Genomic DNA, 24,381 nt, shown 5'->3' on the forward strand with positions numbered 1-24,381 from the left:
GCATCGCTTTGAAAGTGTGTTTGGAACAGTTCCGTTTAAATACGATGAACGAGAATATACACAATAAAGGGCAGTAGATATTACAACAAAACTGCTTAGTACGATGATAAACTCGTGCATTGGCAACGATCACATATGTGTTGCCTTTGTCGGAATGCAACACTTCTCCATAAGCGAACTCTCTGCTCCGACAAGCGGGACAAAGTTGCACCGCACCATGGCGGCATTCACAGCGGCGATATAGGTCGCGCCACTGACGCTTACTGGCGATTAGGCAGCGACTCACGCGTCAGCCGCTGTTCACACTGGCAAGGACAAACTGCTTGCAGCTACATCGAAGTGTTCAGTGACTTCTGCCGTTCACGTCAGCTCGCGAAACCATGGCCCCGCCAAATAAACCATAAGCGTATTCCAACATCCGGTTCTGCTGATCAGTTCAGCAGCTTTGGAACTCAACGTCACCAAGCTGAAAAAAATCGCGCAGCGAGCGCCTGAGCGAAACACGCTCGCTATCTGTCAACGTGATTATGTGTGACCAACTTGGTCGCGCGACGTCCGCGGCTCGTGGTTGCGAACGCCACCGATGAGAGCAGACTCACCAGTTCCGTGGCCACACTCGCCTGGAAACCTGCCGCCATGCTCCGCGCCACTCCCTCCAACACTGCGATCCTGCAAACACGCCGCAGGTGCTTGTCTAAACGACGATAGAAGCAATACACACTACCGATAAGTTGAGCATAATTTACGCAACAGTGAAATTGCGCTCGTCAATGCTTGCAAGAATCAATAGGAAAGAATTTCGTCGTCCCGTCTTCATACGTGAACCCACGTCTGAAGCGTTCCCCAAGGACAGCAAACAGACGCATTAGCAGGCTGCGCCACAAATTCGCTTGGTATCTGCCGCATTTCAATGAACGCATTTCATGCCAACGCTTCAGCGAGCTGCCCCAAGAATGCACAGGGTATGCGCCGCTCTTTAATGAACCTCTCGGCAACTTGTGTCACTATGTGCCACGGAGTGTGCGAGGCAACAATTCTCAGCATTTGCAGGCACCGGCGCGCCACGCTTCTCGTCTCAGAGGCCACGCGCGGACTTCTCGGTAATGCCACTAGATAGTGCAGCGTGTCCAGAAAGAATCGCGAGAGAGGATCGCGGCTGCCGCATGCGCGTTTCTCAGCGTTCGCACGCACCAGCGTGCCATGCATTTCAGAGGCCCCGCGCAGGCTTCGCGGTCGCTGCGATAGATGACGCCATGTTCCTCGAGAAGCGCGGAATAGAAATCCCGCTGCCGTACAAGCCTCATAAATAACCCGTTTCAACGGTGGCCATACGCGGTGCCGTTATATAGATTCAAATCCAGGGGCGGTTCACCTCACCCGGCAAGAAGCCAACCGAGAAGACGCACCCTATCTGGGAGGAAAATGTGTAGAAAGCTTCGCTTTGCGAAATGAATTATGAACTTCAAATTGTATATTTTTTGGAGTAATAGTTAGGTAACGTTCATTTCTTCACAGCGTAATTCCGTACAAAACTGGCAAGTGGCTCAGCTGTAGTACAGATGGGGATACATAGAAGCCGATATTCTTGATATGAGTGCTGTCCTTTGTATGATCTATTGGGCAGGACAGCAGCGGCAGCCGCGGTCAGCCAGGTCCAGGATGGTTCGTGTAGAAAGCATCGCTTTGAAAGTGTGTTTGGAACAGTTCCGTTTAAATACGATGAACGAGAATATACACAATAAAGGGCAGTAGATATTACAACAAAACTGCTTAGCACGATGATAAACTCGTGCATTGGCAACGATCACATATGTGTTGCCTTTGTCGGAATGCAACACTTCTCCATAAGCGAACTCTCTGCTCCGACAAGCGGGACAAAGTTGCACCGCACCATGGCGGCATTCACAGCGGCGATATAGGTCGCGCCACTGACGCTTACTGGCGATTAGGCAGCGACTCACGCGTCAGCCGCTGTTCACACTGGCAAGGACAAACTGCTTGCAGCTACATCGAAGTGTTCAGTGACTTCTGCCGTTCACGTCAGCTCGCGAAACCATGGCCCCGCCAAATAAACCATAAGCGTATTCCAACATCCGGTTCTGCTGATCAGTTCAGCAGCTTTGGAACTCAACGTCACCAAGCTGAAAAAAATCGCGCAGCGAGCGCCTGAGCGAAACACGCTCGCTATCTGTCAACGTGATTATGTGTGACCAACTTGGTCGCGCGACGTCCGCGGCTCGTGGTTGCGAACGCCACCGATGAGAGCAGACTCACCAGTTCCGTGGCCACACTCGCCTGGAAACCTGCCGCCATGCTCCGCGCCACTCCCTCCAACACTGCGATCCTGCAAACACGCCGCAGGTGCTTGTCTAAACGACGATAGAAGCAATACACACTACCGATAAGTTGAGCATAATTTACGCAACAGTGAAATTGCGCTCGTCAATGCTTGCAAGAATCAATAGGAAAGAATTTCGTCGTCCCGTCTTCATACGTGAACCCACGTCTGAAGCGTTCCCCAAGGACAGCAAACAGACGCATTAGCAGGCTGCGCCACAAATTCGCTTGGTATCTGCCGCATTTCAATGAACGCATTTCATGCCAACGCTTCAGCGAGCTGCCCCAAGAATGCACAGGGTATGCGCCGCTCTTTAATGAACCTCTCGGCAACTTGTGTCACTATGTGCCACGGAGTGTGCGAGGCAACAATTCTCAGCATTTGCAGGCACCGGCGCACCACGCTTCTCGTCTCAGAGGCCACGCGCGGACTTCTAGGTAATGCCACTAGATAGCGCAGTGTGTCCAGAAAGAATCGCGAGAGAGGATCGCGGCTGCCGCATGCGCGTTTCTCAGCGTTCGCACGCACCAGCGTGCCATGCATTTCAGAGGCCACGCGCAGGCTTCGCGGTCGCGGCGATAGGTGGCGCCATGTTCCTCGAGAAGCGCGGAATAGAAATCCCGCTGCCGTACAAGCCTCATAAATAACCCGTTTCAACGGTGACCATACGCGGTGCCGTTATATAGATTCAAATCCAGGGGCGGTTCACCTCACTCGGCAAGAAGCCAACCGAGAAGACGCACCGCACCCTATCCGGGAGGAAAATGTGTAGAAACCATCGCTTTGCGAAATGAATTATGAGCTTCAAATTGTATATTTTTTGGAGTAATAGTTAGGTAACGTTCATTTCTTCACAGCGTAATCCGTACAAAACTGACAAGTGGCTCAGCTGTAGTACAGATGGGGATACATAGAAGCCGATATTCTTGATATGAGTGCTGTCCTTTGTATGATCTATTGGGCAGGACAGCAGCGGCAGCCGCGGTCAGCCAGGTCCAGGATGGTTCGTGTAGAAAGCGTCGCTTTGAAAGTGTGTTTGGAACAGTTCCGTTTGAATACGATGAACGAGAATATACACAATAAAGGGCAGTAGATATTACTACAAAACTGCTTAGTACGATGATAAACTCGTGCATTGGCAACGATCACAGATGTGTTGCCTTTGTCGGAATGCAACACTTCTCCATAAGTGAACTCTGTGCTCCGACAAGCGGGACAAAGTTGCACCGCACCATGGCGGCATTCACAGCGGTGATATAGGTCGTGCCACTGACGCTTACTGGCGATTAGGCAGCGACTCACGCGTCAGCCGCTGTTCACACTGGCAAGGACAAACTGCTTGCAGCTACATCGAAGTGTTCAGTGACTTCTGCCGTTCACGTCAGCTCGCGAAACCATGGCCCCGCCAAATAAACCATAAGCGTATTCCAACGTCCGGTTCTGCTGATCAGTTCAGCAGCTTTGGAACTCAACGTCACCAAGCTGAAAAAAATCGCGCAGCGAGCGCCTGAGCGAAACACGCTCGCTTTCTGTCAACGTGATTATGTGTGACCAACTTGGTCGCGCGACGTCCGCGGCTCGTGGGTGCGAACGCCACCGATGAGAGCAGACTCACCAGTTCCGTGGCCACACTCGCCTGGAAACCTGCCGCCATGCTCCGCGCCACTCCCTCCAACACTGCGATCCTGCAAACACGCCGCAGGTGCTTGTCTAAACGACGATAGAAGCAATACACACTACCGATAAGTTGAGCATACACTCTTAAAAAAAAGGTAGTCTCAACCGACTCTTTTGAGGTGTATCTGCTCGTCACACATAGGACCACTTTTTGGGAGGTAACATAGACTCCCTTGGAATTACAGTACCGGCGACTCTCTTGCAGTACCGGTGACTCTCTCCCTCAAGGAGCACTGAGTATATATTACTCCCAAAGCAGGAGTTGATGCAACTACCTCAGTGGTCCACGCGAGTAACTCTTGGTAGTCAGCCGAACCCCTTTGCAATGGCAACAATGACCCTTCTTAGGGTAGTCATTTGACAACTGACAAACAATGGTGGTGTACATGACTACCATGGCAAGAGTTGATACGACTACCTTAGTGGTCGATGCAAGTACCTCTTGGTAGTCAGAGGAACCCCTTTGCAATGGCCATAATGACCCTTCATAGGGTAGTCATTTGACAACTGACAAACAATGGTGTTGTACATGACTACCATGGCAAGAGTTGATGCGACTACCTCAGTGGTCCATGCAAGTACCTCTTGGTAGTCAATGGAACCCCTTTGCAATGGCAACCATGACCCTTCCTAGGGTAGTCAATTGACTGACAATGGTGGTGTACATGACTACCATGGTAAGAATTGGTGAAACTAGCTCCTGGTACTCAACCAGACCCTTCACAGCAGCTGCTGTGACCTCTGCCTGGGGAGTCAAATGACTATCTCTAAGCTGATATGGAAGCTCGCTACATATAGATTTTAATTTGTGTAAGCAACAAACGCGTAGCTATTCAGCAGCTCTCAGCCACCATTAGATGTTATAATAAACTGCAAAACTATAAACAACTAAAAGAACACTGAGCAAAATGAGAACAAGATGAAAGCAGGAGCCAACGTTTCGACAAGTGGACTTGTCTTTTTTAAGGCGACAACGAAAAAAACAGTTAGCACATAACATCACAATGAGTTAAACACCAAGAGCCAAAATTTCACTATCATATGTAATAACCTCAAATGCATCAGCATCATACCTGGTAAAAATAGAAGACAGCAATCTGATTTGCTCAATTGGAATCAATGGCCAACCTTGAGAAATACTATGCGTCAGTTGCAACATCCAGCATGTTTTTTTGTGGGGGGGGATGTGGTGTACAAGGCAAACTGAACAGCGCTAATACGTCCAATGTTATGTAATATAGCATTTCAGGTATTTGAGAAAAAAATTTATTTCTCGAACAAGAATGTTATTTCTTTGCCATGACAAAGGGCTTGTTTATTTCAATATGCCATGGAGGCATACATGGGCAGAATAATTAAATTTCAATATTGATAATTAACGACAAATTTAAAATTTCACCATATCAAAGCAATGATACAACATCGATGCCAGTAGAAGAAAATAAATATGACTAAAGACCAGATAAATGTAAAACAGGGCATGACGAATAATACCACTTAAAAATCCATGTGCAGCTTGCATAGTAAGTACATCAAATTATGTTTCAAAAGTGCTACTTCTTGGCCATCCTATCATCCAATTTGTCAAAAAAAGACTGCTGTCTCACCTCTAAATGTTTCCATTAGCACTGCCTCCCTGTTTGCATCAAATTTCGATCTGCTTCGGTTCAGATCTGAAAGAACAACACAACAGTTAAAACATGTACAAATTTTATTCAATAAAATATGCGCACATCACAGTGACCTTTAGTGAGAGTACATATAGCAATCAGAAAAAGCATTTAACTTTGTAAGGAAAGCATCAGTTTACAGCACACGAAGAGCCTGAGAGAAGAGGTACATTGCATCCATTGATGTTCTCAAGGAACGAATCACCAATGGCCTTGCCACGAGGGTTCATCGCAAACACACATGTCAAAATACCTAGATGTTCTTTCTGTACACCACAAGGGCCACAAAGGTTGGCCGCCTCATCACTAGTAACCTCGCTTTTCGGTCTTTGCTCAAGTCATACAAGGCAAAAAGCAGAGTTGATCTTGATGCTAAATGACACGCAATGTAATGGCCAGCCGCTAAAACTGCCAAGTGAGCAAGAACATCGTGCCTCAGCGCCCATCCGCTAAGTGGTAAGCAAGAAAAGCAAGCGTGCTACCATCCTGTATGCATGTGGCATGAGCGAGACTTTTGCCAGAGTGTTGAATGACTGCAATGGTTGGGTGGCACATGTCCCTTCCAGCAAGCTATGTGATGCACTGGTGTACATGAAGGACCCCTTTGGAAGATTGAACTAACTTGGCTCCATGTACATATTCACATGCAAAAAATGTAATTCACTGTCAATCTGGCAACGTTAAGAAGCACCCAAAGCAGGATAAGCACTAGCTCTTTAAAAGCAACCTTATTTCCGACGCATTATCCGAACACCAGGAGAAAACAGGGCCTTCTATACACTAGCACTAGGCATCCATAATTGCCACCGCAATATTACCAATGCAATTACTACTAAAATCACTGCATATTCAGATGACGTGCTAAGCGATAGGAAGGTCACACGATAATCTGCCTGTCATCTATGCATGCACTCTCCGCCATCTCACCTGTACAGAACCAAACCATTGCCTCTGCTGTCATTTGGGAACAAAAGACCCATACTGGCTCCGAAATACAATTTCTTGTAATTTCACTATTTTTTTAAATATTATTGGTGAGTGTTTGCTTTATGTCCCATAATACAAAAACTATGAATAACATTTAAACACAATAAAGTTTTCGAGGTTTGACTAGCTATTGGCAGTATTACTCAGCTGCATAATCCAAGGCTACGAACACCAAAATAGCCCGAGCGTTAAAAAAAAGAAACAAGAAAGGCTAAGTGCATACAGGAAGGTGCATTTCAAGACGACTTTAGCAGCTTAGTCAGATTTCTCAGCCTGCTCAGTACTGGCTGTGATTTTGTTAGTTGTAGCAGTTAACCGTGCTATTAAAGCTGTTGGGACTTGGTGCCTAGTTTTGTCATTTTCGTTTTCATTTCAATCATGTGTTGCAGCAATGAGAGTGTCTGCTCCGCAGAGCTGTTGTATTCGATGTTGAAAGCCCCAGTACATAGAAAATAAAAATAACCCCGTTACACCGGAAGTGAAGTCCAATACATCTACACATACATATCCACACTTCACACACAGGGCCTTGGAAGAGATGCGGTTGTCGCCAGTGTACAGCAATGTGGGGTGGGCAAACTCCTGTACTGGCGTCTGCAAAGCAAACATATAAATACATAAATTGTTGGTGCACAAAAACAATACGGGTTGCTCTGCGACAAGGTTTTAAAGAACTGGCTTTTATTTTAGGTAAGTGTTGCCGAAATGAAAAATCACGCAGAGAAAAAGACCAAAATTGCTAATTTCTGTTTGAAGTAGGCAAAAATGGTTTGTTATATTACCAGAAAATTAGAACAGTTCTAAGCTTTTACTTCAAAAGCAGTAAGTACCCATTTTATTGTGCTACAAAAAAAGATTACCATAAGCTGCAGTTCAATTTTCATAACTTGGTTTTGCAAGATCATATGTGCAGCCATGGATGGTTGCACAAGATTTGCTCTGTCATGTGATCTGATCTGCCACTTTGACATATTTAATTGCTTTGATAATGTCCACTCGGTAGAGAGCATAAATGGTTTCTCTGTTTACTTTCATTGCTTTCAAAGCCCAACAAAAAGTACCACTAATAATTTGAGCAAATAGAATGCCACACATAAAGCGCCTGCACACACAGATTAATTGCTTGACACTTCTTAAGCCTTAATAATCAAGTTTAACAAAATTATCTCATTTTAACTTAAGGATATACTCTAATTGTGTATCTTGGTGATTTTCTAGCTCTGAAATTTCCCCACAGTTATACAGGGTCCTGAATATTATGCTGCGCATGTTCAAAAGAAGGTTTTGCGCTCACCGCTACACTGTTCTTGTTCACATTTTGCAGAACAATCCCATTTTGGGGTCGGCTTCGTTTAGTATAACGCTTACCAAAGTTAACTGCCTGGTTTTTAAGAAAAATGTGAAAATTTTTCTTCACTTACGGGGATGCGAGCTGCTGCGGCGACAGCGCTGGCATAAACCTGTGTCGCCGCCTGCCGGCAGCTGCAAAAAGCAGCCGGTCAAGGATGTTTACCACTGGGTTTATCGTGTGTTGCCCGCTCATGAACACACTGCAAACGTCCCTGATCGCCTGCATTCTGCAGCTGCCGGCAGGCGGCGACACATGTTTATGGTAGCGCCATCGCTGCAGCAGCTCGCATCCCCACAAGCGAAGGCAAATTTGCACTTTTTTCTTAATACCAGGCAATTAACTGTAGTAAATGTCATACTAAACGAAGCAGCCCCCAAAATTCAATCATTTCGCAAAACTTGAGCAAGAACGGTGTAGCGGTGGGTGCAAAACCTTTCTTTGAACAGGTGCAGCGAAATATTCCGGGCCCTGTACATATTCACAATTGCCTCATACTGACACTGTGTACTTGGTCGTGTAAGCAGCTCAAAGTTCTAACCATTTTTGTGAACATGTCGTCCCCTCGCTCATTGACAAGAAATGGTAGAACCATGATGGCGCTCACGCCTTTTGCATCTGAAGAGAAAAATTACAGCAGTGAAAGGGCTGCAGCTGCTGACCAATTTCGCTGCTTGTAATTATTAAGTAAACTAGCAAGTATAAAACTGCCAGCAGCAACAGCTTATAAGATTCATACAATCATACAGCAGTCCACTTAGGGAATTTCGGTGGCACAATTCAATGCTAAATGGGTAGTGAATAAATAGTAACTGCATATCATCATCATCAGTCTATATAAATTCCCCCCCCCCCCCAATGCAGGACAAAGGCCTCTCCCTCCGATCTCCAATTACCCCTGTCTTGCGCTAGCTGATTCCAACCTTCACCTGCGTATTTCCAAACTTTATCACCCCACCTAGTTTTCTGCCATCCTCGACTGCGCTTCCTTTCTCTTGGTATGCATTCTGTAACTCTAATGGTCCACCGGTTATCCATCCTACGCATTACATGGCCTGCCCAGCTCCATTTCTTCCTCTTAATGTCAACTAGAATATCGGCTATCCCCGTTTGCTCTCTGATACGTTAGGCCTAACATTTTTCGTTCCATCGCTCTTTGTGTGGTCCTTAACTTGTTCTCGAGCTTTGTTAACCTCCAAGTTTCTGGCCCATATGTTAGCACAGGTAGAATGCAATGATTGTACACTTTTCAACGGCAGTGGTAAGCTCCCAGTCAGCATTTGACAATGCCTGCCATATGCACTCCAACCCAATTTTTCTTCTGTAAATTTCTTCTCATGATCAGGGTCCCCTGTGTAGGTATATACAGCTATAAGCAGCTAACTGCATATAGCTATCTACAAAAAAGGATATTCGCAAGATGTGTTCGGCTATTTAATGGGTGATGCTTATGGAAGTGTACTGCAAGTGGGTCAAACATGAATAGGTGGAACAAATGGGCCAGATTTTTGTTAATCAAGACTGTATGCAGCCAACAGATAATTAGGCCACGGAAAGTACAGGGTAAATTAAATGTGATTGTATTGAAATGTAAAATAACTAAACATTGGAAAAGAAAGTAGGCAAAAAACAACTTGCCACCAGTGGGGGCAAACCCACGTCATATGCATTACACATGTGAGCCTGTATCAGTTAAGCACGATGGAGGTTATTCTCCCATTCACCTCATTCCGCATTTGTTATGTTTATTAGATATGGCCCTGGAACTGTTAGCACCACTCAAGGCCATGGCTGACGCTGTAGCATGTTGAACCATAGGCGTCATGTGGTACATGACATTTAAGAGCAGGCAGATGGCACTGTATGCTACCTGAAGGCACCAATGCTGTTATGAATGCAAATACTTATAGGCCTGCTGCCTGCTCCTAAGGGTCATCCCCTTTGTGATGGTTGCAGGTAAAAGTATGTGCCACATCTTCTGCCATGATTATGAGTTTGGTGCTGGGCCACATTTAGTACACATACACAAATCCCCAAGAATGTGAATGAGAGGACAGCTACTACCACAGCTCAATGAGTAGACTATTGCATGCTATATTTGCAAGATGTGGGTTTTGCTCCCACCAGTGGCAAGTTATCTTTTTTATATTTTTTATGACTTCTACAGTTCAATAAAACCACATTTAATTTCCGCTGTGGTTCACTTGGCCTTTCAATGGTTGGACCAAACATGAAAACCTTGCTCATTATATTACATTGTACTTTTTTGTTTGTTTAAGAAAAACTAGCAATAACTACGTATTTGAAAAACATACTATACAGGCACTGATTCAAGTTATAGTTTCCTTAGAATTATGTAATGCTAACTTCAGAAAGCTTAAGGATGGGCCAAGCTAATGTGAACATATCTGCTAGTTTGTTACTCCTATTCAGGTGGACACACTTGGATTATGTGAGGACGCATAGAAAAAATACTCAGTGCAACGTGTAATTTCCTCAATGTGCTTTCACTTTGTATCCTTAGCGCTGTTTCCACCTGAATTTGGGGCTAGTTCATTATACATGTCGAAGTGAAATGCATGAACGAGCTACAATAAAAAAATGGTATCATCTGTTTCCTTTCTGCTGTGCTTTCTCATGACTCAGTAGCACGTTTCAATTCAACGCCATGTAAACAATCAATTGCGAGCAGATCTTACATTGCTACCATACTGCTGCTGTACTGCACTCCACGGTTCCTTGGCAGTCAACAGAAGCTATTCACTGGGAATAAGTTTTATATTCAAATAGCATTGTGGCTTCCTTAATTAATGCTGAAAAACAGCTTGTGACCAACATCACTTTATTCCTTTCAGTCATGACTGTGTGTGTCCTCCAAATTTAAACAAATTTTCTGTATATACAAAGCAAACTCAGCCGAAAAAAAATTCAACCTGTAGCATGAACATTTAAGTGAGATCAGGCTAGTCATCATAGTTACAGAAATAACTGATTGTGAAATTTATTATTTTAGATGCATTATTTCACGACAAGAAATAAAAATTGTTACAGAAGTAGATGCACTGTTATTAATCTAAAGGCGTTCTAATGCGAAAAAGAACACCAATTAACAGCAATGATACATAGCAACACTTTCTGACTACTTGTCAAACATGGTGGTATGCTTTTTCAGATACTGTTGTTTTGCATTATTCGTCTTATTTATTATGATGTGTTTACCATTAGCTGAAGCTAACATTGGTACAGCAATTATCAGTTTCAGGATACCTAGTACACACGATTTTGCAAGAGCAGCTCTGATGCAGTTGACAGTTATGTAGCAGCAAGTGGGAACAACAGTGCAATTTAGATAAATTAGGAGATTTAAGCTTTAAGATTTTGTACTTGTTTTTCAGGTGCATGTGCCAGGAGAACTAGAATGAAGTGAAAGCAACTGACTTTACATAAATACCAGTTCAGTGGCTTCCGGTTTTCAGGTTGTGTAATAAATTGAAAACAGTACACAGTAAAAACAGAGTTGCCCTAATCTTAACTTGTTTTTTGCACTGTTTCCTTCATGTTCTAAAATGTACCAGTCGAGCTATCTTAGCACACCTTTCAACACAGCAGTTGAGTAATTTCTTTCTGTATTAGTTTGGTCAAAATTTTTATGCATAAATGACTACAGGTACAAAATATATTGTTCAACCAATTGTATATTTAGCTGAGCATGCAATTAATTTTACAGAAGGTGGCCGTATTGCACCTCAGATGCAGAGCTGCTGTTGGCATCTTCAAATTTAGTCAAGCTGCAAAGCTTATAGATCACAGCATGTCTACTCAATGACAAGCACACAGACGAGAACAGTTGCGAGAAACAATGGCCATAAACATTACGAAGTGCTAAGAAAGACTTTGACAGCATATTTCTACCTTTAAATGTGCCAAAGAAATCAAAATGAAGGAAATTTACAAGGAAATGCTCTTACATAGCCAGAGTCCAATCTGTTCCTCAGGGCTGGGTACTGGTTTACCAAGGCACCTTGCAGCAATGTTGCACAGCTTATTCGGGTACCTGATGTTTACAAAAGTGTGCATAAACCTTCTACATAAAACAATATACAAAAAAAAACAATATGCAACAGCACTGTAGTGCAACCATTTCCATGAAATATCCAGCAGGTGAACTGTGATTCATCAGATGGGAGAATTTGTTCGGTTAACTGCACTATGAAAGCATTAGGTGCATGACGAGACAGAGGTTATAAAATTTATCGGATGGGTTTGACACAGGAGAGGGGTAACAGTATATCCTTTGGACCTGCAATAGCTAAGATAAACTGATGATGATGACCAGAGTTCACACTCTAACAATACTTTCACCAAAACAGATTATAAAAGAATTTAATTATTACTTCAAATGAGTTTACTACTAAGAAATGCACACAAGGGAAAATTAGCCATGAATACCAATTTGAAGAAGCATCTTCTATAAGAAATTAGGAGGGCGGCTGATTAAGCTAGTTGTTGATCAATTATCGTGAGTGTACAGCATGTCACTAATTGCCACTATATGACATGCATTTTATTTGTTTTCTAAATTTCCATGAGCATGCAGATATTCCTTCCAGTTGCAAAGTTGTACGAGGCAGTAGCTGACATGTACACAAAATTTAGTTCACGTACGCCCAGCTGTTTTTTTAGAAAAAGGGACTAAGTCGAAACATCGCATTCTGAGAAATGTGCGAATAGATGTGTCAAATTGCTTGCTTAATCAATACATTCCACGATTAGTCATCTTCATACTAAACTTTACAGTATTTCCCTCTCTTTCTGCAGTCCTTTCAGTGCTGTTATGCTTCAGCTTTAGCTTGAAATTACTTTCTTACCCGCCATGAGTCTGTTGATAACATCCACATGGAAAAACAAAAATGTACAGGAGTGACCACCAGATGCTTTAGTACGCTTTCACGGCAGCGGTTGCAATAAAACTTTCAATTTCGTATCAATGTATGTGTTTTCCTCATCAGCAACACTAAAAGGCATGAAATAGGTCCTTCACAGATGTGACGTGCCCTCCGAAAAGCACACACCAACATAAACAAAAGCAAAAGGAACGCATGAGAGCTACAAAGAGCTCCCTAAGGGCTGTAAAATGCATTACAAAAAGAAAAAAAGTCACAAACCAAAACCAAAAATACTGTCTAATGCAAGACGTTTTGATACGATGGAAACTTCATATCATCTTAAGTCTCGACGACAGGTCATGCCCACGTTACAGTCGACGCTACAAATATAATGAATTAAATAAGTGGTTTAGAAGTCCCATATAGCCAAGTGTTTTATATTTTTTGAAAGCTATAAACATGTGCTATAAGTACAATGCAAAATCAGAAATTTACGGTTTGGGCCTAACAACGTCTAACCCCCCCCCCCCCTTAACAGCTGTACCCACAATTTTCAAAATACCCGAACGCTCTAGACACTGGTCGAGAGCATTCTCAGCCCAGAAGGCATTGAGCACATTGCACTTTTCGAGCCCAAGTGCAGCCAGTCTACACTGGCTAACCTCATTGTCTTTCTATCTAAACCTATCAATGCCTTTTCATTAGTAACAAAGCTTTAATTCGGCCCTGAAACACTTTGTGCATAGTAAGAAAGCATTGCCACTCTGTTAACGAGGCTCCTGTGGGAGTGTGAACAAAATATTACACGACATGCAGCAGAGAATTCACAATCTCGTGCAAAAGCAGTTAAAAATTGCTTGCTCTCACTTAAGATAGTTGTTATGCAGTGTCATCGCAAGCAGCTAGACCCACAACAGCTATTGGCTGATTTCGTGATCGCAAGAACATTCTCATTAATACCATTATTGCTCATTTGAGTTAAATAAACAAATATATATATATATGTATTTGACCTCAAAAAGACAAAACAGCCATTTCACCTTTGCACTGCTTTTCTGAACATGACGACTGCACGCTGCTGCGCATGGCTTCAGAGATGAAAAGCGCAGCGTAGAAATTGCGGCCGCCACGAGCCGCCTTGCGTTCACCCTACGGACAGCAACAGGGCATTGCTTCCTTGTGCCCCCTTGCCAACTCCCCTGTGCAGCTTCCAGCATGCTAGTGGAAATGAAAGGAGACAAAAAACCACTTATCGGTGCGATAATTACGTCTAACTTCACTTGTCCTTGAAGGATTCGAAAACTTTTGTGGGAGGAAATTTTTGGGGTGACGTAATTTAATAGTGATGATATTCTATGATTACTTAGAAAAGTGTGTCAGGACCCCTTTAAAGTATTGCTCAAATACCGTTATTTTATCCTTCCAGCATATGACAGACTTTAGTCATACAGAGTTAACTAACGAGTACAGATTGGATAAGACATACGGATAAGCATACAGCTGTTTTGGTGCCTCTGATGCTTCAGAGTGGCTTTGGGAGACGAATAAGTTAATGAACGCCCCATCATGCACTGCTGTGCTTTCATTCATGTTGACATAGCACGGGAACCGATCTTTGACCTGAAAGCATACACCAGTGGTTTATCAATAGGTTTGAGCCAGTGGACACTGAACAGGCATTGATTAATTTTTAGCCTTTTTCTATGGTTGCTGTAGTGTCCCAAGTAGGTTTGTTATTTAAAGCCATAACAGCACAGCACAACACTAATCCTGCGGCCCATATGTGAGCTAAGTGCAGGACACATTGAGCAAACAAGTTTGAGCTTATTTAGCAATGCCAGTAACAATCAGTATATAGGAATAGATGATTTCCCAAAGATAGAACCATATAGTTGATTGCACAACGTTTTCATAGTCCTGTTGCTGAAAATGTCAATGAATGTTTTTCCTGGGTTGGTTGAATTTAACTTTATTACTGCAGGATTACTGCAGCAAACAAATAACAAGGCAGACAACACTCCTGTTTTCCTCGTCTTGTCTGTTTATTGGTTAAATGCTACAGAAATTTGCAGATTATGGCATACTACGACCGGTTACACAAACTAAAGCACCATTACATTGTTTGAAGCTGTTAGTACTTCACCTTTCCCCATGTAATAGGGTAGCGATTGCACACCTGAGCTCAAATCAGTAGTAAACCTACCGCAAAAGTTTTCAGAAGACGGAAGTCCCGAATACGTTTAGTTTCCTTTCCAGTTCTCCCCTAGGCAAAAACTTCAGTTGAGCAACGATGCGTTCCTAAGGGCAAGTATGCGCTTCACGGGTCAATGTCAGCGACGAGCCGAAAATATTTGTAATTGGCAGCACAGTGAAGTGACATAGGGCAATTTCGTAACACTCGGACTGTCAGGTAAACGTGAAACAACTCAACAGTTACTACTCGTGCTCGCCATTTCCGCTACGCATACTGTTGCTATTTTGCCCATACGAACCAAACAGTGACCAAATCATCTTTACACTCCATAACACGCAGAACCTTCATGTTCACCTGTATTAGGAGATCGTTGCATGTCATCAGGTGCGCGAACCCACCCATCCGCACACTTTCGTGAAGGTCGGCGAGCTTCCGGGCGCCTGTGAACTTAACAATTTTCTTTGGTGGCCCGTGCGAAACGAGGTAAACTGCTTCCGCATCAGTCGGCGAGCCTTCAGTTGAAGTCGGATCAGATGAAATGCTGCTACAGTTGTCGGGTATCACAGGCGCAACGGACGCAAGAGAAAAATCCCACTCGCGTTTCGACGGTCGCAGGCTTGCCGCCGTCATGGAATAAAGAACCGCCGGCGTGGTTTCAGATTTTGAGGAGTAACCGCTGCTACCGCTGCCGCGCTTTTCACAGTTGCGTATCCAAAGTCGAAGTAAATGCGAAAGCCATAAGCCAACCACTGTACTACGAGCATGAAAACCGCAAACAACCGTGAAAGTAATTGTGACTCTCGAAGGTTGTGCTTTTTTTCTGTACTGCAAGCCCATTTTACTTACGCCGTCACCGCTGCGTTTGAAACAGTTCTCAGAGGCTATGCTTTAGCAGGCTAGAAAGGGTCATAAGACCCATGACTGGTTTTTTATATATTATTTTGTTTTATTTACAACATTGTGGTAAACATAAATAAAGATGTGTTGCAACGATAATTAGAGAAACAACCTTGAATTGCTAATTATTATTTTTGCTCACTGGTACACGACCCGAATTAATCGTGTTTACTAGGAGGCGACACAAATAGCTGTGCACCTCTACTCGGTACGCTCCATCAGCTTCAGTGAATGATGAGTACCGCGTGCAACTTGGTGGACTTCATAGTTTGTTTTTCATTGACATTGAGTGTATATTCATGTTATATTTTCATTTCTTTTTTTATTCTATGCATGTTAAATCAATATTTCTGTACTTCCGCCCCTTATTGCTTCCCTTGAGGAATCTTTAAATACAAAACAGATATGTATGTAAACCGCGTTGTATATAAATACCATCCAGTGTTTTCACTATGAAGTTGGCGTTTTGCCATCCTGCTTCTGTGATTTCCTACTGAATATTAAAAAAAAACAATTTGCATTTCTTGCTATGTTGATAATTCAGTAATGAAGCACTGCATGAAATGCGTTTTACTTTTTGCGCCTATAGTTAACCTGCATTGTTTTGTTTTCTTTGATATAGTCAACCAACTATTTCATTGAGTGATCCAATGAATCCACATTGGTTGATTGGATAAGGTGCTTATCACTGACTCCCTTCATGGGAGTCCTCCATTTCATGCGCGAGTCCCGACTTCGCTTCGTGACTACTTTTGGAAGAAAAGGTAGTCAGCGTCTGAAAAGAGAGAGTCGAGGTAGTCGTGACTCTCTTTTGACTCTTTTAGGGGCGAGGCTCCTTAAGGCGGTAGTAGTAGGCGGTCGTAGTAGTAGTGTGTAACCAGTCTGAGAAAAATGAGAAAAAAGATTCCGAAGTTGTGTCCGTAGCGCGGAATCGAACCAGGGACCCCTCGCTTCCGAGCGCGCGGCGTTAGCCCACTACGCCACGAAGCACACATAGACATAAGCACCACGATGGCAATAAATACCCAACATTAACGAAAGGCCGCGTTTCTAGCGCGTTTCTAACGCGTTTGTGCTAGCGCGTTACGGCTCGTGTAAGAAGCTGGTGTAAGACGCTGTGGCCTCTCCGCCTTACCTTCAACGCGTTTCGAACGCGCTTGCCCAAGGCGGTGGCAAGTCAAGTTCAAGTCGAGGAGCGTTTATGAATACGGGGGGTATACTCTCTCAGCAGTCATGTGATGGCGTCGGCAAACGCGGTGCACGTTCCGGCATGTGTAAATGGCTGCGTAAGACGCTGTGGCCGCTCCCCTTTACTAGAGAGTACTGCACGTCTCTAACGCGTTTGTGCTAGCGTCCCCTTAAGCGGGAGATCCGATGATTCCCTCCGGAGCTTCGCCCACTCATCATCATTCACCCCGTGGATATGCTGTGATTTTTTTTTAAGAGTGTAATTTACGCAACTGTAAAATTGCGCTCGTCAACGCTTGCAAGAATCAATAGGAAAGAATTTCGTCGTCCCGTCTTCAGACGTGAACCCACGTCTGAAGCGTTCCCCAAGGACAGCAAACCGACGCATTAGCAGGCTGCGCCACAAATTCGCTTGGTATCTGCCGCATTTCAATGAACGCATTTAATGCCAGCGCTTCAGCGAGCTGCCCCAAGAATGCACAGGGTATGCGCCGCTCTTTAATGAACCTCTCGGCAACTTATGTCACTATGTGCCACGGAGTGTGCGAGGGAACAATTCTTAGCATTTGCAGGCACCGGCGCGCCACGCTTCTCGTCTCAGAGGCCACGCGCGGACTTCTAGGTAATGCCACTAGATAGCGCAGTGTGTCCAGAAAGAATCGCGAGAGAGGATCGCGGCTGCCGCATGCGCGTTTCTCAGCGTTCGCACGCACCAGCGTGCCATGCATTTCAGAGGCCACGCGCAGGCTTCGCGGTCGCGGCGATAGATGACGCCGTGTTCCTCGAGAAGCGCGGAATAGAAATCCCGCTGCCGTACAAGCCTCATAAATAACCCGTTTCAACGGTGGCCATACGCGGTGCCGTTATATAGATTCAAATCCAGGGGCGGTTCACCTCACCCGGCAAGAAGCCAACCGAGAAGACGCACCCTATCCGGGAGGAAAATGTGTAGAAAGCTTCGCTTTGCGAAATGAATTATGAGCTTCAAATTGTATATTTTTGGGAGTAATAGTTAGGTAACGTTCATTTCTTCACAGCGTAATTCCGTACAAAACTGGCAAGTGGCTCAGCTGTAGTACAGATAGGGATACATAGAAGCCGATATTCTTGATATGAGTGCTGTCCTTTGTATGATCTATTGGGCAGGACAGCAGCGGCAGCCGCGGTCAGCCAGGTCCAGGATGGTTCGTGTAGAAAGCGTCGCTTTGAAAGTGTGTTTGGAACAGTTCCGTTAAAATACGATGAACGAGAATATACACAATAAAGGGCAGTAGATATTACAACAAAACTGCTTAGTACGATGATAAACTCGTGCATTGGCAACGATCACATATGTGTTGCCTTTGTCGGAATGCAACACTTCTCCATAAGTGAACTCTCTGCTCCGACAAGCGGGACAAAGTTGCACCGCACCATGGCGGCATTCACAGCGGCGATATAGGTCGCGCCACTGACGCTTACTGGCGATTAGGCTGCGACTCACGCGTCAGCCGCTGTTCACACTGGCAAGGACAAACTGCTTGCAGCTACATCGAAATGTTCAGTGACTTCTGCCGTTCACGTCAGCTCGCGAAACCATGGCCCCGCCAAATAAACCATAAGCGTATTCCAACGTCCGGTTCTGCTGATCAGTTCAGCAGCTTTGGAACTCAATGTCACCAAGCTGAAAAAAATCGCGCAGCGAGCGACTGAGCGAAACACGCTCGCTTTCTGTCAACGTGATTATGTGTGACCAACTTGGTCGCGCGACGTCCGCGGCTCGTGGGCGCGAACGCCACCGATGAGAGCAGACTCACCAGTTCCGTGGCCACACTGACCTGGAAACCTGCCGCCATGCTCCGCGCCACTCCCTCCAACACTGCGATCCTGCAAACACGCCGCAGGTGCTTGTCTAAACGACGATAGAAGCAATACACACTACCGATAAGTTGAGCATAATTTACGAAACTGTAAAATGTCGCTCGTTAACGCTTGCAAGAATCATAGGAAAGAATTTCGTCGTCCCGTCTTTCCATTTCTGAGCACACGCATGCCAGATCTTTCGCTTCATAAGAGGCACCTTCGTTGTCGTTAACCCGCCGTGGTTGCTCAGCGGCTATGTATGGTTCGATGGGGGCGAAATGCGAAAACACCCGTGTACTTAGATTTAGGTGCACGTTAAAGAACCCCCCCCCCCCCCCCCCGGTGGTCTAAATTTCCAGAGTCTCCCACTACGTCGTGCCTCATAATCAGATGGTGGTTTTGGCACGTAAAACCCTGTAATTATTTAATTTCGTTGTTGTTATTGTTGTTGTTGTTGTAGAACTTCATTTGGCTCTATTTACAGAGGTGTGGCGCGGCTGCCTGCCGGCCTCTTCAGTCTTGATGCTTCTGTTCACCTCAGTACCACCTCTGATGCCGCCTATTCAAATACATGTAAAACGCAGAAATGCTTTTCTGAAATAACTAAGTCGATCGATTTTAATGAAATGTATTGCAGTTTAGAAAGAATGTTAAACTCTAGTGACTGTTAGTAGCAGAATTTTGATTTATGGCCTGAAGTTTAAAAAAAAAGTTCCGAAATTGGTAGGTATTAAAAATAGAAGGACGAAGTTAACAATTTCGTAGCTCTGCACCAGGAACAGATTGCGCAGTTCTGTCAAATGCATCCGTTAGAGCATCCAAAGCGGACAAATTTGATGTATCAATTTATATCTTACGCGAATTTGTTACATTGTTTACAAGTGTATTGCAAAATTTCTACTCACATTTATTAATTTCTTTAGAATATTTACAGTTTTTATCGAAAAGTTGACAAAGGAAAATTCGCTACCAACCATCACTGAAATTTTAACTTTTTATTTTAATGCAACAAACCTCATCAAATTTGATGCAGTGTGCCGAGAAAAATGGTTTCTCCTTTGCCATGTTATTTAGATAGGAGCCCACGAGCTAATGCTTCATCTTAAATCCTGCTATGACGAACGTCGGGCGACTAGTCCGTTGATATCGTGCTGAGGCTTCTTAGCATTCTAAATATAGCTTAACGATTACAATGTCAACGACCAGCTATTTTTTTGCTTGATAACGGATATCTCACTGTGATAGTGTTCATACAGAGCAGGTTACTTTCGCAGTCTTTCCTGCATTAGGGTGACATGCAGCAGTCAATTATCTGGTTCAAAATAATGAGCATGTAAGCTTATGGGCAAACCAAGCTGATCAACACGAAGATTTAACCTCCCGGAGGATTTATTCGCTCGGTCAATTATGACCCCTTACTGATTCTTACTTTGGGATCTTTGTATGCCTATAGTAATTGTATGCGCGTGTATACTATAGTTTTTTTATTAGTATTTAATTTTTTTCAGGGTTCTGTCTGCTGGTTTGTCGCCAAAGGCTTCGACTTCCTGGTCCTGCAAACTTGCCGGAGCCTTCACGTGTAATATGCCTCTTTTGTCGGTCGCTTAACAGTCGTGAACTGATGCCTGAATTTCTAGCTACCTGAAAAACTTTTGCAAACTAGTGCTGTGTTGTTCAAAATATCTTGGAATAAAGCATTTGATGCTTGAAAAGCATTGCTTCGGACGTAATTTCCATACAAAAGTACTTTGGTAATGCATTTGTAAGTCAAGCGTTGTCTTCATTTTACTACATATCAGGTCTTTCACGTAACTTGAACCACGCTTCAACGTAACTCAACCAAGCTGCCCAAGAACTGTATTTATTGTTTTTATTCAACTACCCGCCGTGGTTGCTCAGTGGCTATGGTGTTGGGCTGCTGCAGTACGAGGTCGCATTTCGATGGGGGCGAAATGCGAAAACACCCGCGTACTTAGATTTAGGTGCACGTTAAAGGACCCCCGGTGGTCGAAATTTCCGGAGTCCCCCGCTACAGCGCGCCTCATAATCAGATCGTGGTTTTGGCAGGTAAAACCCCATAATTTTTTTATTCGACTGAACACCTTTAACGGGTTATTGTGTTTCTTCACAATATCTGCTTAAAACCAAAATGTCGCCATGGCTGTGCATATTGTTATTCTTCTTCTTATTATTATTATTATTATTATTATTATTATTATTATTTGTTGTCTCTTAGTTTCACATATGGTTCAACTTCCCTTCTCCTCTTTTTTTCTTATGTATGCATTTTACGCCTTGTTGTATCTACATTTTTATTTTCAATATTGTTATTTTTTATTCATTGTTTTTTTTTTACTGATATTCCCCTGCTGTATTTCTTTTTCTATGTATACGTGCACCAGCACTTAGACCTCATGGTTGTTCCTGGGCACAATAAATGAATGATTGATTATTGATTATTATATTTGGCCAGAAAGCGTCAATATACTTAAAAGAGAGATAAAGAACGCAAGAAGCAGACTGGCAACTGCCACCGGGGAGCCACAACGTCTGGCTTCTCCCCAAGAAGGGGGTGGACATCAACATACAAATGCGAAATCGAAATACGGGAAGGAGAAGGAAAAAATGAACAAGATGCAAATGACAAAAAGGCTGCAAGTAAAGCAGTTAGAAAAAAAAAGTCTGTACGCGCAGGCACACACACAGGCAGTTTGAAAGACAATCTGAAAGAAAATGTTCGAAAACTAATGGGATAGAGTTTGAGAGAAGGAATAACACAAAGATATGAAGACATGCAGAGAATTAAAACCATTTATCACTGCAGCCAGCATTTAGTTCTTTTTTTTTCGGGGAGGGGGTCCACCAATAAGCACACATTTTCCAAGTACTGGTTACAATACGCATCCGCAGTGCAAGTTCATTCTCTGTTACTATTGTTTTATTCTGCAAGTAACCCACACTTGTTGAACATTACAAACCTGGGCATGGAGCCATAAGCGTTTTTCACAAATGAACTTGTCTTTGGGAGGGGCTGACGCGACGATGATCTATTCCCAGTCTACTGTAACTCGGACACAATTAGTTTTCTTTTTATAAGTGAGAAAAAATTATTACCACTGTCCAAACTGTTTGAGTGAACAGCCAAGAGCACTGAGTTCATAATTTCTTTAATTACAAAAAATCGTACTCGATTTACACTGAACGACATTGCATTTTTTTTCCGTTCCGGCCATGAGGATCTGGTGCTCGACACAATTAAGTGGCGGTTACAAAGGAGTAAATACGTGATAAACATTTTAGACCGCAAACAAGAGACACGGCACAAAAGAGAGGTCAAACACAGGAAAGGCGCTACTTTCAACTGTTTATTCCACAAGTCGTCATGAAATATATATGAAAAAGGCACATGCGCAGAAACGTACATGAAAATGAAAAAAGAAAAACACCACAAGGAAAAAAAACAGATGATGAAGACAATGTATAAGAAATGGCTGACTAATATACATGCGCGTCGAGGTATCTAAACACTTTTGCGTAGAGACTTAAAGAGGGTTCACTAATGCAACCTTCCCCCCTCTTTTTTATGTGATAAGCTTCCTGTAACAATCGGGCCTGCTCATTGTGGCTCCTACCAAGAATCCTCGCGTCAAAAAATGATGCCTCACATCCACAAGAGTCCACATGATCCGCCAAATGCGTTCGCTCCTTCTTTTTAATATTCAAGGCGTGTTCTCTAAATCGGTCATTAACACACCTTCCTGTTTGACCGATATAGCTTTTGCTACAGAGCAAAGGAATTTCATAGACAACTCCACAGATGCAGCTGAGATAGGGCGAAAGGTGGTTCTTACGGCAAGCTCGCCTTGTTTCGGCTGCTGTGGCTATGCGGGGGCAAAGTCGGTCGAGTTTGTTGGGGGCAGAAAAAAACCACTCCAACTTCGGGCCTATTGGCCACCTTATTGAGGTTATGAGAAACTTTGTGGATGTATGGAACAACCTCAAGCGCACGTGTCTTCCCGCCGAAATCTTTGTCCTTTTTTCCTTTCTTAAACTTCTGCAGGAGACCCTCAGCAACCGCAGAGACGACTGTTGGAGGGAAACCTGGCACCAGCAGATTTTCACCTGCGTCTGGAAGCTGTCTTGCATCGTGTGGTGGCACTATTTCCGAAGCGAGGACTCCAGGCAAAGAGAAGCTATGGCTCTTTTCCCTATCTTAGAGCGAGAGGAGTCATAAGGTAGGATCCCCTTCCTAGCCCGAGGTCTATAAGACCAGCACACATGTTCGTTAGAAAAACTAAATTAATGTCTAAAAACTGGAGGCAGTTCTGCGTGGGGAGTTCATGGGTGAAGGTCAGTCCCTTCTAATGCCGATTAAAAAGGGCCAAAATTACTCCAACTCGCGATCCGAGCCTGTCACTTTAGCAAAACTAAAAAATCATCTACAAATCTAAAAACATGTAAAACCTTCCCGCCTTCTTTAAAGGCATGGTCAAGTGTGCGGTCGACCTGGGATAAAAAAATGTCCATAAAATTGGCGCCACACAAGAGCCAATGCAAATGCCCTCCCTCTGCAAAAAAATTTTTTCGTCATAAGATACAAAGGTGGAGTGCAAGAAGGCCTATAACAAAGTTATAAAGTTACTAGTAACTGCTCGTGGCAAGTTTCCCTCCAACAGTCATCTCTGCGGTTGCTGAGGGTCTGTTGCAAAAGTTTAAGAAAGGAAAAAAGGACAAAGATTTCTGGGGGAAGAAACGTGCGCTTGAGGTTGTTCCATACATCCACAAAGTTTCGCATAACCTCAAGAAGGTGGCCAATAGGCACGAAGTTGGAGTGGTTTTTTCCGCCCCCAACAAACTCGACCGACTTTGCCCCCGCATAGCCACAGCAGCCGAAAAGAGGCGAGGTTGCCGTAAGAACCACCTTTCGCCCTATCTCAGCTGCATCTGCGGAGTTGTCCATGAAATTCCTTTGCTCTGTGGCAAAAGCTATATCGGTCAAACAGGAAGGTGTGTTAATGACCGATTTAGAGAACACGCCTTGAATATTAAAAAGAAGGAGCGAACGCATTTGGCGGATCATGTGGACTCTTGTGGATGTGAGGCATCATTTTTTGACGCGAGGATTCTTGGTAGGAGCCACAATGAGCAGGCCCGCTTGTTACAGGAAGCTTATCACATAAGAAAGAGGGGAAGGTTGCATTAGTGAACCCTCTTTACGTCTCTACGCAAAAGTGTTTAGATACCTCGACGCGCATGTATATTAGTCAGCCATTTCTTCTACATTGTCTTCATCATCTGTTTTTTTTTCCTTGTGGTGTTTTTTTTTTTCATTTTCATCTACGTTTCTGCGCATG

The 24,381-nt window shown here is 43.9% G+C and overlaps 1 protein-coding gene across 8 annotated transcripts in view; it reads right to left on the reverse strand.

Moving 5' to 3' along the window:
• The window catches only part of LOC119437114 (uncharacterized), a 39,951-nt gene extending 24,242 nt beyond the window's left edge, over nt 1-15,709 (reverse strand). Inside the window, exons 1-8 of one of the 8 annotated variants that reach the window (XM_049660299.1) lie at nt 15,455-15,709; nt 13,947-14,124; nt 11,989-12,074; nt 8,562-8,638; nt 7,177-7,266; nt 5,623-5,688; nt 3,954-4,023; nt 2,275-2,344 (exon numbers count right to left, since the gene is read on the reverse strand). In XM_049660299.1, the coding sequence (XP_049516256.1) occupies nt 2,275-2,344; nt 3,954-4,023; nt 5,623-5,638 (156 nt within the window). In that variant the 5' untranslated portion in view covers nt 5,639-5,688; nt 7,177-7,266; nt 8,562-8,638; ... (1 more) ...; nt 13,947-14,124; nt 15,455-15,709. Of the gene's footprint in view, nt 1-599; nt 670-2,274; nt 2,345-3,953; nt 4,024-5,622; nt 5,689-7,176; nt 7,267-8,561; nt 8,843-11,988; nt 12,075-13,946; nt 14,125-15,454 lie in introns of those variants that run through there. The other 7 variants (XM_049660293.1, XM_049660300.1, XM_049660297.1 and 4 more) reach the window with 7 other exon arrangements.
• Nucleotides 15,710-24,381: the final 8,672 nt, after the last annotated feature.

This window comes from Dermacentor silvarum, chromosome 1 (assembly GCF_013339745.2).
Source record: "Dermacentor silvarum isolate Dsil-2018 chromosome 1, BIME_Dsil_1.4, whole genome shotgun sequence".
NCBI classification, from domain to species: Eukaryota; Metazoa; Arthropoda; class Arachnida; order Ixodida; family Ixodidae; genus Dermacentor; species Dermacentor silvarum.